This window comes from Euleptes europaea, chromosome 3, assembly GCF_029931775.1.
Source record: "Euleptes europaea isolate rEulEur1 chromosome 3, rEulEur1.hap1, whole genome shotgun sequence".
Classification (NCBI taxonomy): Eukaryota; Metazoa; Chordata; class Lepidosauria; order Squamata; family Sphaerodactylidae; genus Euleptes; species Euleptes europaea.
In genome coordinates, this window is record NC_079314.1 from 117,199,815 (window position 1) to 117,216,224 (window position 16,410).

General features: G+C 43.0%; 1 protein-coding gene across 1 annotated transcript; it reads right to left on the reverse strand.

The window, feature by feature from the left end:
* Window positions 1-12,786: 12,786 nt before the first annotated feature.
* Window positions 12,787-15,996, reverse strand: LOC130474926 (endonuclease domain-containing 1 protein-like). The gene is made up of 2 exons (XM_056846617.1): window positions 15,715-15,996; window positions 12,787-13,326 (listed from the first exon to the last, which is right to left on the reverse strand). The coding sequence occupies exons 1-2, from the start codon at window positions 15,994-15,996 to the stop codon at window positions 12,787-12,789; spliced, it is 822 nt and encodes a 273-aa protein (XP_056702595.1).
* Window positions 15,997-16,410: the final 414 nt, after the last annotated feature.

Below are 16,410 nucleotides of genomic sequence, written 5' to 3' on the forward strand. Positions count from 1 at the left end.
ATTAAGAGTGAAGAATGTTCCTTTTCCTTCAGGAACTTCTCTTCCTTAGCCCTCGAAAGGGTACTTTTATTTCCCTTTCGTATCCAAAACCAGGAGCTTAGGTGGCTTCTTTTCCTGTCTTCTGATATCTTATTGTCCAAATATGGACATCCTTCCCTTTCAGTCCTCTGTGCCCAAAGTATAAATCCTTATTTCTGAGTTACATGATCAAGTTACATATTTAATTTCTATACCATCCTCTTCGTTAGGACTATACGCATTAAATGAGACTACTTAGAAACCTGTAGCACAACGTTTAACTATATAACTCATGAAACATAATTATAGCTGACATTGTCACTTTGCAAAGTGTTTTGTTTACATTAGTTTAGCAGGTTTGCATTCTGCTGCATTCTCTACTGCAAGATTACAGTAGAGCAAGGAAGCATATTATTCCTATCGTTGAGAGAACTATATTTTAAGCACACTTCCAACTATTAATGCACTCTTAGTAGATTAAGATGATTTTTACGCTGCCCCTTCAAGGGCAAGCCAGAGTAACTTTAGTAGTTAGCTTAACTGATTAGAGCTAACCTTGAGTTGCCTGTCAGCATGACACAGAGTTGCCTGTCAGCATGACACAGACTTTCATTATACATTACACAAACCTCTGTATGTGTATGATGTGTTTAAGCCCTATATGGAATTAATTCTGCACATGTTCATAAGATACTATGATCATGTCAGAGACTGCTACACCCTCTCCTATGAACATTTGCAGTATTCATTCCCGCAAAAATATTCAACATGTCACAGAAATACAAAAACACAACTTAGATACATTCAATTTTCTTGGATCTGTCATTCCAATTTTTTTGAATCCTCCATTTTTATCCATTTGTTCATTAGGAAATAGTCCATAAGCAAATCTTCTTATCTGTTCTCACTCCGAGGCTTAAGGGAGAGAGAGACCCTTAATTAAAGGGTCCAAGACAGTAAAAGAACTTAATTTTGTATAAAGCTTCTCTGCACATCTCAGAGAAGTACTGAAACCAAGTATTGAATACAGCAGTATTCTACCTCATTTTATACATTTAAGAATATGATATGGGAATCCATGAGCATAGCATGCCTCATGAATCCCCCCCATGCTTATGGAATACCATAGAATCAATCACCAAAATTAAGTAGCAGTGAGAAACAGTATCACTATTATATAACAATACAAATCAAACTGTTATACAGCAGAGCCATTACATGTAGGCTATTACAAAATATTACAAAATAACAATGAAGTACAATGAAGGAGATGCCTTTACATAAGTCTTCACGCCATAATATAATGTCTTCTTCAATCAGTTGTCCTCAAACATCTGCATGTATAAATCCATAGTTCATCCTACCTCAGTGGAGGAAAGTATTTAAAAACAATCTGTTAATTATAATTCCAAAGCATTTAACAGTAGCTTTACTTTTCAAACCAGTGTTAAAGCTTAACTAAGCTCATAAGTGCAACTGCAATCATATAGTCCTTTAGTGTTACTTCCCTGAAAACACCAAGACCAGGGTCATATAGCCCATATAATTTACAAGAACTTTGACCATGAAAATCCTTGACAATATATAGTTTAAGCATTCTATGCCTGATACATACAAATTGTGGCATTTATGCATTCCTTTTAGCAACGATTACAATTGCATTGGAAACCTCGGTTTCATAAAAGCTCAGTCAGTGAACGAGAGAGGAGAGTTACTCACATCTTATCTGAAGCTGTTGGCTCTGAGCCCAGACACAGCTCCCTTCATTTTTTCTAAAGTCAAGCCTCGGCACAGGAAAAAAGTGGTCGTTTTAAAATGTACTGTAAATGATAGAACGTTCGTTCATTGTTAAAAAAGAAAATAATCTCATGTAGATTGAGATGAGCCCCCAAGTTATGTATGATTTCGTAGGGTTGTATTAAACCCATTCCAGAATTGGTCTTTGTGGCTTTTGGTTCAAAAGCATGGCCAAACATTTGTCTCAAACAAATTGGAGTTGCAAGGTTAACATTGCAACATCTACAAAAATATGTTCTGGGTTCTTCAGATTGACATCCTTACAGTTATAGTTCAATTCTGTATAATACTAAGACATTCTGAATTGTAACAAACATGAATAGTATATTTATAATATACTCACACACCTACTATATACTCCCATAAATCTTAAGATCTCTGCTCACTGCAGAGACCAGAAACTTGTGTCTCCCTTAGTGGGCAGTACCTCTTATGGGTGTACAGTTTCTGTTTGTAAAATATAAATGTGAGAAGCTTTCACATTCTTAATATACAAGTATAGGCAATACCTCACATTACATTGTATAGTTATTACATTCAATTAGGCATATAAACAATTATGCCATACATTCCCTGTGGGAAACATATCATTTTTACCTCCAATTACCTGGTGCCATGAAATACTCTAGGAAATATTCTTGTTTACACCCTTGGCGTAATCTTTTTGTATTCAACTTTCAAAACTCTAGACCATATTATTTCCATCTCTGGATACATATCTTCTTTGAAGCACTTTACTTGCTTGTAGTCATATTTTGCTGAACTGTAAGCTTTTCTCAGCTATGTTAGCCAGCATATGAACATCAGTATATAGAAATCTATACAGTCTTGTTTGACTATTCCTTCTTATCACCAAAGCTTCTTTGGAGCATAAACCTACAACTTTGTTGTGGTTTTCTATGATCTTCCACTTTAAGTTTATCTTCAGGAAGAATAAGATTACAGTTTCTTTCTTTCTGTATCATTTTGTAAAAAATATTATTTCTCATTCTGGTCATCATAATACAATTCTTCTTGTTGTGCTGTTTAGTCTTGGATAATCATCCGCAATGAACTCTTTTGTGGGCCATTCACGAAGTTTTCTCCAAGAGGAATAACACAAAAAAGAGTCTCAATGTCCCGTTTACATAGCTACATATCTTGGAGTTAAGCAAACTGAAGTCCCTCTCCTTAGGATAGAATGAGGTTAAAGCTTCCAGCTTCTCTTGTATATGGAGCTTCCATCATACAGACTCACTGATCTTTAATTCTTTTTCCAATGGCATTGGAATTTACTGTAATATACTGAAGCATAAGTATTTCTTGCTTCTTTATCATAAAGCATTTATGCTAGTCTTGCATTTTCTTCTTGGATGCAAAGTATATAAAAAAGTTCACTGTACCTTTATCAAGGCTGTCTTCAATCCTTTGTTGAATGACGAATATGGTTGATATGGTTGTTTCTTCCATATTTCTTCTGACATGAATATTGATTCATCACATTTATGGTATCATCAGTTCCTCCAGCCTATATAAGTTTGCATATTAGACAGTCTCTGAGGAGTTTGCCTCAAACTCATAAAGGTCTATCATGAGAGTCCTTACTTCAAAAGGTCCTCTATGCAAAGGTTTTGACTTGCTGCAATCCGATGTACACCTACTGGGTGGTATCCCAAAACATCAATTGCTCACAAGCTTAGAGGTATACTTGCTTCTGAGTATATAAATGGGTTGGATGGATAAACAGTTGTTTTCACGCATAACATATATCACATCATTTTTCAGACATCAGTACCTGCTTCTGATGGTTAGTATGGATAACCATTGTCAAGTCACCAAGCAGGGGTAGGTTCCAGATCAGAGTTAGTCACTTATTCTGGGGGGTGACTTTTTCTGCCAATTCAATCAGAGACTCATCCGGTTAGTCCCTGTATATTCTCTTCTTCAGCTGCACATCTTATGTAGCAGATGAATTCCAGTACAGTTCAGATACAGTAGGCCTTAGACATCTGTCTGTTGTTTATAGCTGTGGAGTAAATACAGTTTTACTTACTTCTTTAACAATGATCCCTTTGGGCTATGTTCCATCATATTATGTTCCACTATGTGGTTTTCACAACTCTTCAAAATATTCTCTTCAGATCATTGTTCAATTATTTTCTTCATACATATATGGTCCATTATTCTCAGATGACCTCAGTCTGGTGATGGCATTTCACCAAATTCTTCTTTCACATCTGCTGGAAAGTAAGATCTAGAACACTTGTACTTTCTGAAAAGTATAACATATACTTATATAAAATATCTTCATGTTTCTGAACATTATCATTGGTCTGAGTAATACCAGCTGAACCTTATCCAAATTCCTAGACACCAAGATTCCTTTTACTCTATTTGGAGATAAAAACGAAATATTTTTACAATGAATCATTGTATATTTTCTTTCAATCATATTTATAATGCATGATATTTACTTAGCAATTACACATTGGGGAACAAATAGGAGTTCAATCATACTACATGTCATTCTGTCCTTTTTTCGCTCCACTTACCCACTACTTAGGGTGTGACAAACGCTCCTGTATTTATGATCATAATTGCCCAGGTTTCAGTTTGTCTATCCAGCAGACAACTGTTTGTCCTTAGTACAATAATCTCATAATAGCATAATGAGGAACAGAAAAGTGAGTAGCAGACATCCCTTCAACCACCTGAACACTCGTGGGTTAAGAACCAAGTAAAGAAACATACATTCCATTTCATTAATATTCATTTATATTCATCATGTCTTACATTCTCTTATATAAGTACATGTTTCAGAAATTCCAGATATTTTCTAATCTGGCATATAGCATTGTATGTGTACCTTAGTACTTCAATTCAACATATCAATACATTTAAAACCTTATGTACCTTAGTACAATCATCAATACATCTTAATGTATCTTTATATATCTGACTGCATATCATACAGTTATCACATAGAGTTGCTTACTTGCTCAGCCACTTGTAGGCTGTTATTGAAAAGGCTAGTACAGTATAGTAGCCTTCATTTCTCTATAAGTACTTAGAGAAATGCCCATTGGTTTAGTTGTGCCCTGGCTCAATGTACAGTATACAAAGGGCAGTAGATTGCAAAGTAATGTTACCTTTACCTTCACCTTATGAAGTCAGTCAAATCCTGACTGTGGTATTGTCATTGTAGTCACTTCTACAAGCTTTGCAAATATATAGAGCCAAAATCTCCTAAGCCGTGCTTTAGGATCCTGCAGGAATAAATACCAATGGTTTAAATTGTGTGCTTGCAAAACACTCTGAATTTGAACCCACGTCTGGATTCAAACCCTTCGCTCGGTCCTGCCGCGGTCGCCAACTGTCGCGGTTCGGGCCGTTAAGTGCCTACACTCTTAGAATGTACCATTTACTGAGAAATGGAGTTATCTTATTCAGCAAGACACCACTAGACCGGAATCAACGGTTCCTAGAAACTTGTTATTGCTTCTAGGACATCTTTTGAACACGCCAATAAATTTATAATAATGGACAAGAGTAGAAGTATATATAAAAAACACATTTATTTACATTATACAATATATGCTTTCTGGTTGCAAAGCCTTAAAATATCATATAAGGATAGACATCATTAGTCTTAAACATGTTTATGTAGCAAGTAATCATTCATATTCTCTATGCCTCCATAAAGGAGTATCTTAGTCAGAATATACTCATAAAGTATCCTTAGTGCAATGCACCTTCATTCAGAATATAAGGTTACAGAAATCCTGTCAAAATATGGTTAATTCTTTGGAGAAAGATTTGGTTAGAAGCATCCTAACTTAAATCATTCAAAACATCATAACATTTCTGTACAGAAGACACACTATACCTTGCTGTGTCATCTGTGTCACCTGGAGTCCTTTAAAGACTTCTATTAATATTCTTAACTGATCATCATTAAGATCAGGCATTGTGTATGTACATGCTATGCGTGCTCTTTCTAGTTTTAGACAGCAATGCTGAATATATAAATACTATGTGTTAGCTTAAAGCTGTTTACAGTCTCTTTGACTGTGCCAATCTGTGTATGTGCATTGTGCATATCTCACAGAGTACAGAGAATCTCCTTTCCCTTCAGGAACTTCTCTGGTCTCTTGCTCTGAGGAGGTTCAGAAGTCCCTCTGTTAAGTAGAGGACGTTCTGACACAATCCCAGAGGTCTAGCTATTAGCCCTGTATTCAGGATGCTTCTTAGCATTGGTAAGCCAAATAGGCTTAGTTTGTAAGAATCCATAAATCTGATGGACTCTCAGTGTTCCAATACATGGAAAGATCACTGCACTTAGATTCCTATTCAAAGAATAGTAATTCTAAGGGTCTCTATCCTCTTCTAGGAATAGAGCAGTCTCACAAGAAGACTGTAAGTAAGATATGTTGAAATATCCAGATCTTGATATTTCAAGATATCTGAGAACTTCTGTCCACGCAAGGATCAGAGTTTCAATGTTTTACATCTCAAGCCTTTTGAGATGGAGAAGTGCTACATCAGACAGCTGCAGTCTGCCAGTCATAGCATTCTAAAATGCAAGCTGGACTGTGGCTGGCATTTATACTATTTCTAGACCCATTAAGAGTGAAGAATGTTCCTTTTCCTTCAGGAACTTCTCTTCCTTAGCCCTCGAAAGGGTACTTTTATTTCCCTTTCGTATCCAAAACCAGGAGCTTAGGTGGCTTCTTTTCCTGTCTTCTGATATCTTATTGTCCAAATATGGACATCCTTCCCTTTCAGTCCTCTGTGCCCAAAGTATAAATCCTTATTTCTGAGTTACATGATCAAGTTACATATTTAATTTCTATACCATCCTCTTCGTTAGGACTATACGCATTAAATGAGACTACTTAGAAACCTGTAGCACAACGTTTAACTATATAACTCATGAAACATAATTATAGCTGACATTGTCACTTTGCAAAGTGTTTTGTTTACATTAGTTTAGCAGGTTTGCATTCTGCTGCATTCTCTACTGCAAGATTACAGTAGAGCAAGGAAGCATATTATTCCTATCGTTGAGAGAACTATATTTTAAGCACACTTCCAACTATTAATGCACTCTTAGTAGATTAAGATGATTTTTACGCTGCCCCTTCAAGGGCAAGCCAGAGTAACTTTAGTAGTTAGCTTAACTGATTAGAGCTAACCTTGAGTTGCCTGTCAGCATGACACAGAGTTGCCTGTCAGCATGACACAGACTTTCATTATACATTACACAAACCTCTGTATGTGTATGATGTGTTTAAGCCCTATATGGAATTAATTCTGCACATGTTCATAAGATACTATGATCATGTCAGAGACTGCTACAGTGCGGGCACAACCCGAGTCAACTAGGGCCGTAAATTCTAATGTGGGCCCCCCTTTAGGCAGTGAGAGATGGACCTTTACATACACATTGTCTTCCTGAGCGCTTACCATTAGTGGAGCTCCTTGCACAACGTTCGGAGCGGTCTGCTGAGGAGCCCCCCTTACAGCAGACCGACGGCGTTTTTTGCCGGCAGGTCCCAGTCCTCCTCCTCGCTGGAGGAAGCAGTTGCAGTATTTGTAATCCGTGACTCCGATGAGTCAAAGGCTTCATTTGTAATCCGTGACCCCGATGGGCCAGCAGAGCCCGAGGCTTCGACCTCGGTGCGTGCGTGCAAGGCCGAGGGTGTGCTTCGTCGGCTCGGTGCGCCGCTCTGGCGGCGAGGTTGCCCCTCGGGAGGGGCCTTCTCAGGCTCGGTCGTTGCCGGACGAGACGGTCACGGACGTCCGGGTCGTGAAGGGCATTGAGAAGCAAAGTGTCCTTTTCCCCCGCAAACGAGACAGACCCCGCTCTCAAAGCGTTTACGGCGTTCGGTCATGGAGGTTCCTCCCCCCGAGGGGGGACGAGAGTCCTTCGGACCGCCGGGCCTGTCTCCACGGGTCTTGGTCTCCCGTCCGGTGCGCTGTCGGGACAGGAGCAGCAGTTGCTTTCGGTTTTCGATGTCAGCGGCGTGGCGAACCCAGCCTTCAACATCAGGAGGGTTGCCCTGCATGAAGGCCCAGTGTTGCAATTCCGGGTTCAAACCTTCGCGGAAACACTGCACCCTGGTAGCTTCACTCCAGTCCAAAATGCGGCTCGAGAGCGACTGGAACTCGCTTGCATACTGCGTGACAGATTTAGTCCCTTGGCGCAGTTGTTGCAAGGCAGTTTTTGCTCGCTCACCCAAATGCGGGTCCTCGAAATGGTGTCGAAGGGCGACCATGAAGTCATCCAGGCTTCGCAAAACCGGGGAGCGGAGCTCATACTACTGTACCATCCAGGCGGCCGCCTCACCCAGTAGGAGGGACACCACGTATTGGACCCAAGACTCTTCCGAAGTGAAAGTCCGGGCCTGTTCACGCATAAAAATGTCCACTTGCACCATAAAAAACGTCAGCTGGTCACTCGACCCATCATACGTGACCTTCAGATCTCGGCGGGCCGGTGGCGCAGGACGGACGGGAGGTGCGGGGACCGCGGGTGGGCCTGGTGGCTTTCCGTCCGCGGGATCCACAGGTGGGGCCTGAACCTTCAGGTCGTCCAAGGCTTGGGCCATGTCCAGCATCACTGCGTTCATGGCCTCCATCCGTTCCTGTAACTCCTGGTGCTCTTTCTGCCAGCGCTGCCGCTCCTCATCCATCTGGTGAAGCAGTAGGGCTTCCTTGCGGGCAGGATCGTCCTCGAACCCCAACCCGTGAACTACAGTCCGTCTTGACTGCACATCGCTCTGCGGGAGCAACCAATGCCGGGGAGATTCCAGCCAGGTCTCCAAGCGGGTGGGCTTGGACTTTGCACCCAAACCCGATCCTGAGTCGGCTCCACTGGGCGCCTTCCCAGTCGACTTCCCTTCCGAAGGGGCCAAGTCGGGCTGCTTGGGCACAGCGTCGTCCTTCTTGTCGTCGTCATCCCCGTTGCCTGCCATCTGTCCAAAAACGGTACAGGAGCAGGATAACGAGGCAAAGGACTTGTAACTTAATGTGAGGGTTCCCAACCTTCCTGGGCAAACTCCATAAAATCACTTGCTCAGACTGTCATGCAGAAACAAGGATCTTTATTGGAAGCTTCAGGTAGTATAGGCCCGACACTGGTAAAGTTACAAGTGCTTACAGATTCACAAAGACAGCATTATAACCCCTTCAGGGAAACAGATGCCAAGCGTATGTTATGGGAAGCAATAACTGTGCATGGTACAAACATCAAAGACTTCAGGGAGCTTGTTAGTACTATCTGCCCTCCAAGGCCATGGCCGATGGAAGGGAGTCAGCGAAAGCAAGGGCGGGGGACGTGGGAAGAGGGAGAGACATTCCAACCTGGGCCTGTCAGACGCCGCGCCTGAACCAAGGAAAGACAAGAGGCCTGGACTGCTTTTACGAGTCCAGGCAGGGGGGGGGGGGAAACCATACAAGGCACAGGCCTTACCTAAGGCAAAGCCGTACAGACCCTCACAATTATTGATGTAACTGGATTTTCAGAATATTGCTAAATATAATTATCATTCAATAATAATAAAAAATAGTAGATAGGGATTGACTCAGTTAAGGAAACCACGGCCCTCAGTTTGCAAGACCTGAGCAAAGCTGTTAATGATAGGAACTCCCTGCCCCAGGATGTGGTGATGGCTGCCAGCTCGGAAGGTTTTAAGAGGGGAGTGGACATATTCATGGAGAAGAGGGCTGTCCATGGCTTCTAGTCAAAATGAATACTAGTCATGATGCATACTGATTCTCTGCAGTCTCAGAGCAGCATGCCTATTATATGAGGTGCTGTGGGACACAGGCAGGATAATGCTGCTGCAGTCATCTTGCTTGTGGGCTTCCTGGAGGCACCTGGTTGGCCACTGTGTGAACAGACTGCTGGGCTTGATGGGCCTGGGTCTGATCCAGCATGCCTTTTCTTATGTCCTTACAGGCCGTTGTGGAGGTAATTAATTCATATGTGTGTGTGTGTGTGTGTGTGTGTGTGTGTGTGTGTGTGTGTGTGTGTGTGAAGTGCCGTCAAGTTACTTCCAACTCCTGGTGACCCTATGAATCAAAGTCCTCCAAAAGGTCCTATCTTTGACAGCCTTGCTCAGATCTTGCAGATTGAGGGCTGTGGCTTTATTGAGTCCATCCATCTCTTGTTGGGTCTTCCTCTTTTCCTGCTGCCCTCAACTTTTCCTAGCATGACTGTCTTTTCCAGTGAATCTTGTCTTCATAGGGTCACCATAATTCATAGGGTCACCATAAGGTGGAAGCAACTTGATGGTGCTTAAAACACACACATTAAAGAAACAAAAATTGGATTTTCTGACTATTACAATAAAATAGGAATCAGTTAACAGTAGTCCTGATGGGGCTGCTTGGAGGAAATCCTGGAAGAGAATATCTGTAATCTGCCGTGAGTGATCTGTCCGAGTGATGGGAGCAATATGAGCTTCTTGGATATCCATGGACAGATGCATTTCTATGCATGTCAGTAAAACCTCTAAGAAGAGTGCACAAGGAGTCAGACACAAACTGTGTACCACTTACGACAAACACACACAAGGTGGCAGCAGATGGCACAGAAGCTGAGAATCATTCCTGGATGGTGCATCCGTTTTTTCGGGGCTTGGTTCTCTGGTGCTTCAGGCAAGAGCCAGCCTGGAGAACTGGGTTTGATTCCCCACTCCTCCACATGAGCGGCAGAGGCTAATCTGGTGAACGGCTGCCCTTGCCATATTCTGACGCAGAAGATCGTCCTCCTGGGTGTATGTATGGGGTTTTGAAGTTATAAGACAATGAGTTAGCCAAGAAGGTGCACCCTTTTGAAGTGGGACAGTTAGCTATTCTTAGGAGGTGATTTTAAAATCCTATAGATTTGGGAAGTTAAACTGATTGAGAGCTTCTTCTCAAAGGGGCACCTTGCTTGTGACCTGCTTATCTTTGGGGTAAGAAAACTCTAGCATATCCGTGGTTCGGAGCTTTGCCTCCTCTCGATCGAGGAGTGCCGTGTCCTTGCTAGACATGGCTGCATCACTGGACCTCTGCTGCCTAATGGGTCCAAAGCCAGAGAGCCACACCAACCCCCCAGGAATACCCTGGTGGTGCAGAGACTCATGCTATCCCTCTGAGCACATTTCACCTGCGCAAATGGCTTGTAATCCGTGATTAAAAACAGATACCAGGCTGTGTGAAACTGGGGGTTCGTTTTTCTGCTCCTGTCCCCCACCCCGTGGCCCCACCACCTCCTAAGGAGCAAAGAGAGAATTTTGCTCTTTACTGAATACTTAGTGTACCCCACTGTTCTGGGAACCGAGAGTGTGAAACTGCCTTCTCAGCAGCCACAAAATGAGAGGCTCGTACTGTTATATCGGGGGGAGTTGTGAAATTGGTGATGTTCCCTTACTGCATTGTATAGTAAGTTTAACATGATCCTTTAAGGGAAGCGCCTTTGCTTTAATCTGACTTTTCCCTTGTTCTGTTGGTTGCTGCCTGTGCCTGGTTATAGCCTAGCAGGCCTTGCCTGTGTTCTGATCAAGTTCTGTTCTGTGATTACACCTAGATTTGACTTGCATAGCATCTGCACAGAAAGTGGATCCCAGAAACCCCTGGTTGGTGCTGTGCCTATCCTGGATCATAGAATCATAGAATGATAGTGTTTAGCCTGAAGAGGAGAAGGCTGAGAGGGGATATGATAACCACCTTCAAGCACTTTAAGGGATGTCATAGAGAGGAGGGTGCCGAGTTGTTTTCTCTTGCCCCAGAAGGTCGGACCAGAACCAACAGGTTGAAATTAAATCAAAAGAGTTTCCATCTAGACATTAGGAAGAAATTTCTGTTAGAGCGGTTCTTCAGTGGAACAAGCTTCCTCAGGAGGTGTTGAGCACTCCTTCTCTGGAGGTTTTTAAGAAGAGGTTGGATGGCCATCTGTCAGCAATGCTAATTCAATGATTGTAGGCAGATGATGAGAGGGAGGGCATCTTGGCCATCTTCTGGACATGGAGTGGGGGTCACTGGGGGTTTAGAGGGGAGGTGGTTGTGGGTTTCCTTCATTGTGCAGGGGGTTGGACTAGATGACCCTGGTGGTCCCTTCCAATTCTATGATTCTATGTGTTGGAAGGGACCATACAGGCCACCTAGTCCAACCCCCTGCTCAACACAGGATCAGCCGAAAGCATCCCTGACAAGTGTTCATCCAACCACTGGATCTTTTTCAGCTTTCCCAAAACCCTGATCAAAATCTGAGCATAAAAAGCATATAATGACAGGGCTGTGTTTTAATATCGCCTCCATTCATAACCTTTCCGGCATTCCCCCCAAGTGACATCACACGGAGAAACACACAAATACGATGCATTGAGCTTTTATTTGACTGACCGTCCTTTAGCATTTGGTTGTGAAAAGGGAAAAAAAAGACATCAGAATGTGCAAGTATTTGGAAAGGAGGCGATCATACCACCCCCTTCCTGAAATCTGATCTACCAGTTTGCAAGCAGATGGAAGGGGACTCCCACAGAGTCCTGCCAGCATCACAAAATGTGTTGTAACGTTAAGACTGGACCACCAGGCTTTATATTCCTGTCACTTCTCAATACGTTATGACTTGATCACACGGCGTGACACTCTTGCCAGTTCTTATGGAAGCATGGCTACCCAGAGAGGGTTGCAAAGGTATATTTTACTAAGCTATAGAGTTCATGCGGATCAATGATTATGTGGCATTAAAAATGTAACAAGCAAGAAATGCTTTCCCGTTCTCCCTCTCCAGGGCTACGCAGGCTGGAGATAGGTCATCTAATTTGGGGCCAAATGAGGCACAGCTTCCTTATTCTCATTGTCTGCAGTGGCAGAACCTGTGAGCAGAGCGGGGGGGGGGGGGCTTTGTTGCTTTTGCAGGGAATGCAAGCCCAGCTATCCTACCACAATCAGGGTGGGGGGGACCTCACTGATGGGAAAGTGCGTCGGAAGCTTTTGGGACTAGTAACAAGAGCTGTGGAAAAGATCGATCGTCTTCTCATACAGAGGAGCAAGTTGTAGCTCCAGGTCTCTCAGAGAGTACTCAGTGACCGCAGGTGGAAGTGTGTAGTTGTTACTTGCAAGGATGCCCCAAGACCACCTGTTGGCACCAGTCACACAGCAGGCTGCAGCCCACAGGTGGCTGGGGTAATTGACTCTGCCCCCTGCTATGTACGTGATCCCTGGCACCGCTCCCACCAGGGCGTAGATTTTAGTGCACTTGTACTGAGCTTGCTTCTGCTCCATCGTCTTGGTCTCGTACGCCACCCAGGGCTCTTGGTTGAGTTTGTTGTACTGCGGGACGATGTTGGTCAGGGTGCAAGTGGCGGTTTTGCTGGCCTCGTCAAACTGATGGACCATGGGGTTCAAGTGTCCTCTGTCCACATAATAAGGGGCACCCCCATAGTCAGAATCAATGGCCTGGTTTTGGCTGAGTTCGTCCTTAGGAATACTGCAGTCTTTCTCGCTTATCATGTTACTGTCAAAGTCGCTGTTCACAAGCTGTGGAGGGATAAGAAACGGTGTTAGCTGCTCTCAGATTAGAGACTCCACTGGACTGTGTAAGAAAGAAGCTAGCATAACAGCTGGGCTGGCTCAAACGTATTGTGGAAATGAATTTAACTTAGCAAATATTCAAGGATTTGAATTAATTTGAATGTACAGGTTTCTTTAAGCATGTTATTATTAGTCTTTAAATGTTGAAGTATATGATATAATCCTAGGATGAAGAATGATTTAAATTAGAAAATATATGCAAAGGGAAGTACTAAGAGTATAAATGGATAGAGGAGGATGGTGGGGAAGTCAATATTTTTCTTTTTTCTTTTCTTTTTTTAGCAATGTTTATATCTTTTTTAATCAATATAACGCATACTGTTTTGATATTATTAAAAAAATAATAAAAATTTTTAAAAAAGGAATACTGCAATCTTTCTTGCTTATCATGTTACTATCAAAGTCGCTGTTCACAAGCTGTGGAGGGATAAGAAACGGTGTTAGATGCTCTCAGATTAGAGACTCCACTGGACTTTGTAAGAAAGAAGCTAGCATAACATCTGGGCTGGCTCAAAAGGCATGCTGGCCTTGGGAGGGTTTTTCCACGGAGAGAAGCTTCCTTTGGGTTATCGTTTTGGCTACGGGAGCTGGCAGTAAGATCATATGCGATCAGTTTGGGTTTGCCAGTAGTAGCACAGCTAGTTAATTGTTTTAAGATCCTTTTTTATGGCCTGTGTTGGAATGAGAGTTTGCTTTTTTCTTACTCTCTCTGTAATCAATAAATTCTGTTGGTTTATTTGAGCAAGGGGGCGAGGCAAGTTTGTGCGTGGCTCTTACCCTCCCCAAAACAAACTTCAGGGCTGGAGTAGTAAAACTTGAGTCCTCTCTGTTTTGTCTACAGAGGCAGGAAATCTATACAGACTGAAACAAGGTTCTTTGAGTCCAGCCTGTGGGGCTCAGCCCGCGGTGGGAACCTCCAAAACGTTCCCTCTGCTCGCTAGTTCTTCAGGGATTTTGTTGCTGTAGCAACCCCTGAGAACTTCCCAGTATATTTTCTCCTTTCAACTCAAAACCTTCAGGGACAGAATTGCCAGGCCTGCCCCTGGAAATCCTGGGGGCTTCGGGGGGGGGTGAGGAATGGAGAGGGAGAGCATTGCAAAATGTGGCAATGTTGATTCCCGATAGAAACTGGGAAGTGAAATCACCATATTGACAACACTCTAGGAATGCCTCCGATCTCTATGGTAAAGACCACAGACATTCTCTATGGGGGGATTCCTAGAGAGTCATGCAACATGGTGTTTCACTTCCAAATTCTCAACATAATTTCCCCCATTCCCTCCCCTGGCCACTCCACTGACTGAGCATAGGGCTTGTGGAGCCCTGGTAAGAGTTTGCCTACCATCTATGGCCAATTGGCAACTCTATTCTGGAGGAATGAGTTGTTTTATCTTTTTGTATGCTACTGCACTGTTTGGAAGAAGAACATAAGAACATAAGAAAGGCCCTGCTGGATCAGACGAAGGCCCATCAAGTCCAGCAGTCTGTTCACACAGTGGCCAACCAGGGGCCTCTAGGAAGCCACAAACAAGACAACTGCAGCAGCACTGTCCTGCCTGGGTTACACAGCACCTAATATAATAGGCATGCTCCTCTGATACTAAAGAGAATAGGTATGCAGCATGACTACTATCCATTTTATCTAATAGCCATGAATACCCCTTTCCTCCAGGAACATGTCCACTCCCCTCTTAAAGCCTTCCAAGTTGGCAGCCATCACCACATCCTGGCTCAGGGAGTTCCCCAATTTAACTATGCGTTGTGTGAAAAAATACTTCCTTTTATCTGTTTTGAATCTGTCACCTTCCAGCTTCAACGGATGACCTCGTGTTCTAGTATTATGGGAGAGGGAGAAAAACTTCTCCCTGTCCACTTTCTCCAAACCATGCATAATTTTATAGACCTCTGTCATGTCTCCCCTCAGCCGCCTTCTTTCCAAGCTAAACAGCCCTAAGCGCCTTAACCGCTCCCCATAGCACAGTTGCTCCAGTCCCCTAATCATTTTGGAAGGGTAGAAATATTGAAACAAAACAGTGAAATGCATAAAAAACACTGAATGGGTAATACCGCCTTACTGTGCTTCATCAGGAAGGAAGGTGGTATGGTATAGCCCAATCCCATCAGACCTCAGAAGGTAAGCAGGGTTGGGACTTGGGTGGGAAACTGTCAAGGAAGAATCAGCACAGGAAGGCAATGGCAAACCTCCTCTGCTTCTCACTTGCCTTGTTGGCCCCTTGTCGTGGCCGCGTTAAATTGTTTCCCCCTTGAAGGCGCTTACATACACGATAGGCAGGTCTGATGTTCTGGGCTCAAGCACCTGAGAAGACCTCTTACCTGTGGCTCTACCATCCATTCCCGAAGTGCGCGACCTGGTGAAGGTCTATAAACATAAGCAGAGTATGCCGGAATGCGATTTGTTTTGTCGTACATTGTGGCGAAGTAATAGTTGTTCTCGTACTTCTGGCAAATCCTGGCTGGATCAGATGGCTCCAGAGCATCATCGGGGACTGTATTATCCAAGAAGAAGGAAAGGCAACTACTAAAAGAGGTCACCACCTCGTTGTTCCCAGGAGTCAGAGAGGATGCCAAAATGAGGAGAAGGGCGGGCAGCAACATCCTTAGGCTGGTTCTTAAAAGAGAAAGACGTGATGGAGCAGTGTAGATAAAATCCTAAGTTCATAGTCTCACATCCAAATTGAATTTTCAAACTTAAAGCCCTTGACTGAAAACATGACATCTTGGAGTCATTGATAATATGTAGATAACGACACATATCATAGCAAAAACCAAAAATCACATTCTCCCATCAATGCTAAAACTGTGTGGAATGAGCATTTTATATATTTACGTATTTATTTAAAACTTTTTTGCCCCCTTTCTACCTTATGGGAACTCAAGGTGGCTTACAATGTGTAATAAAATACAATAAAACACATAAAAACCACGAGTTAAAATCAATCACTTAAAGGTGCCGGTAGGCAGAAGAACTAATCCAGTGCCATTATGAATAAAAATGTCTTCGGCTTCGTC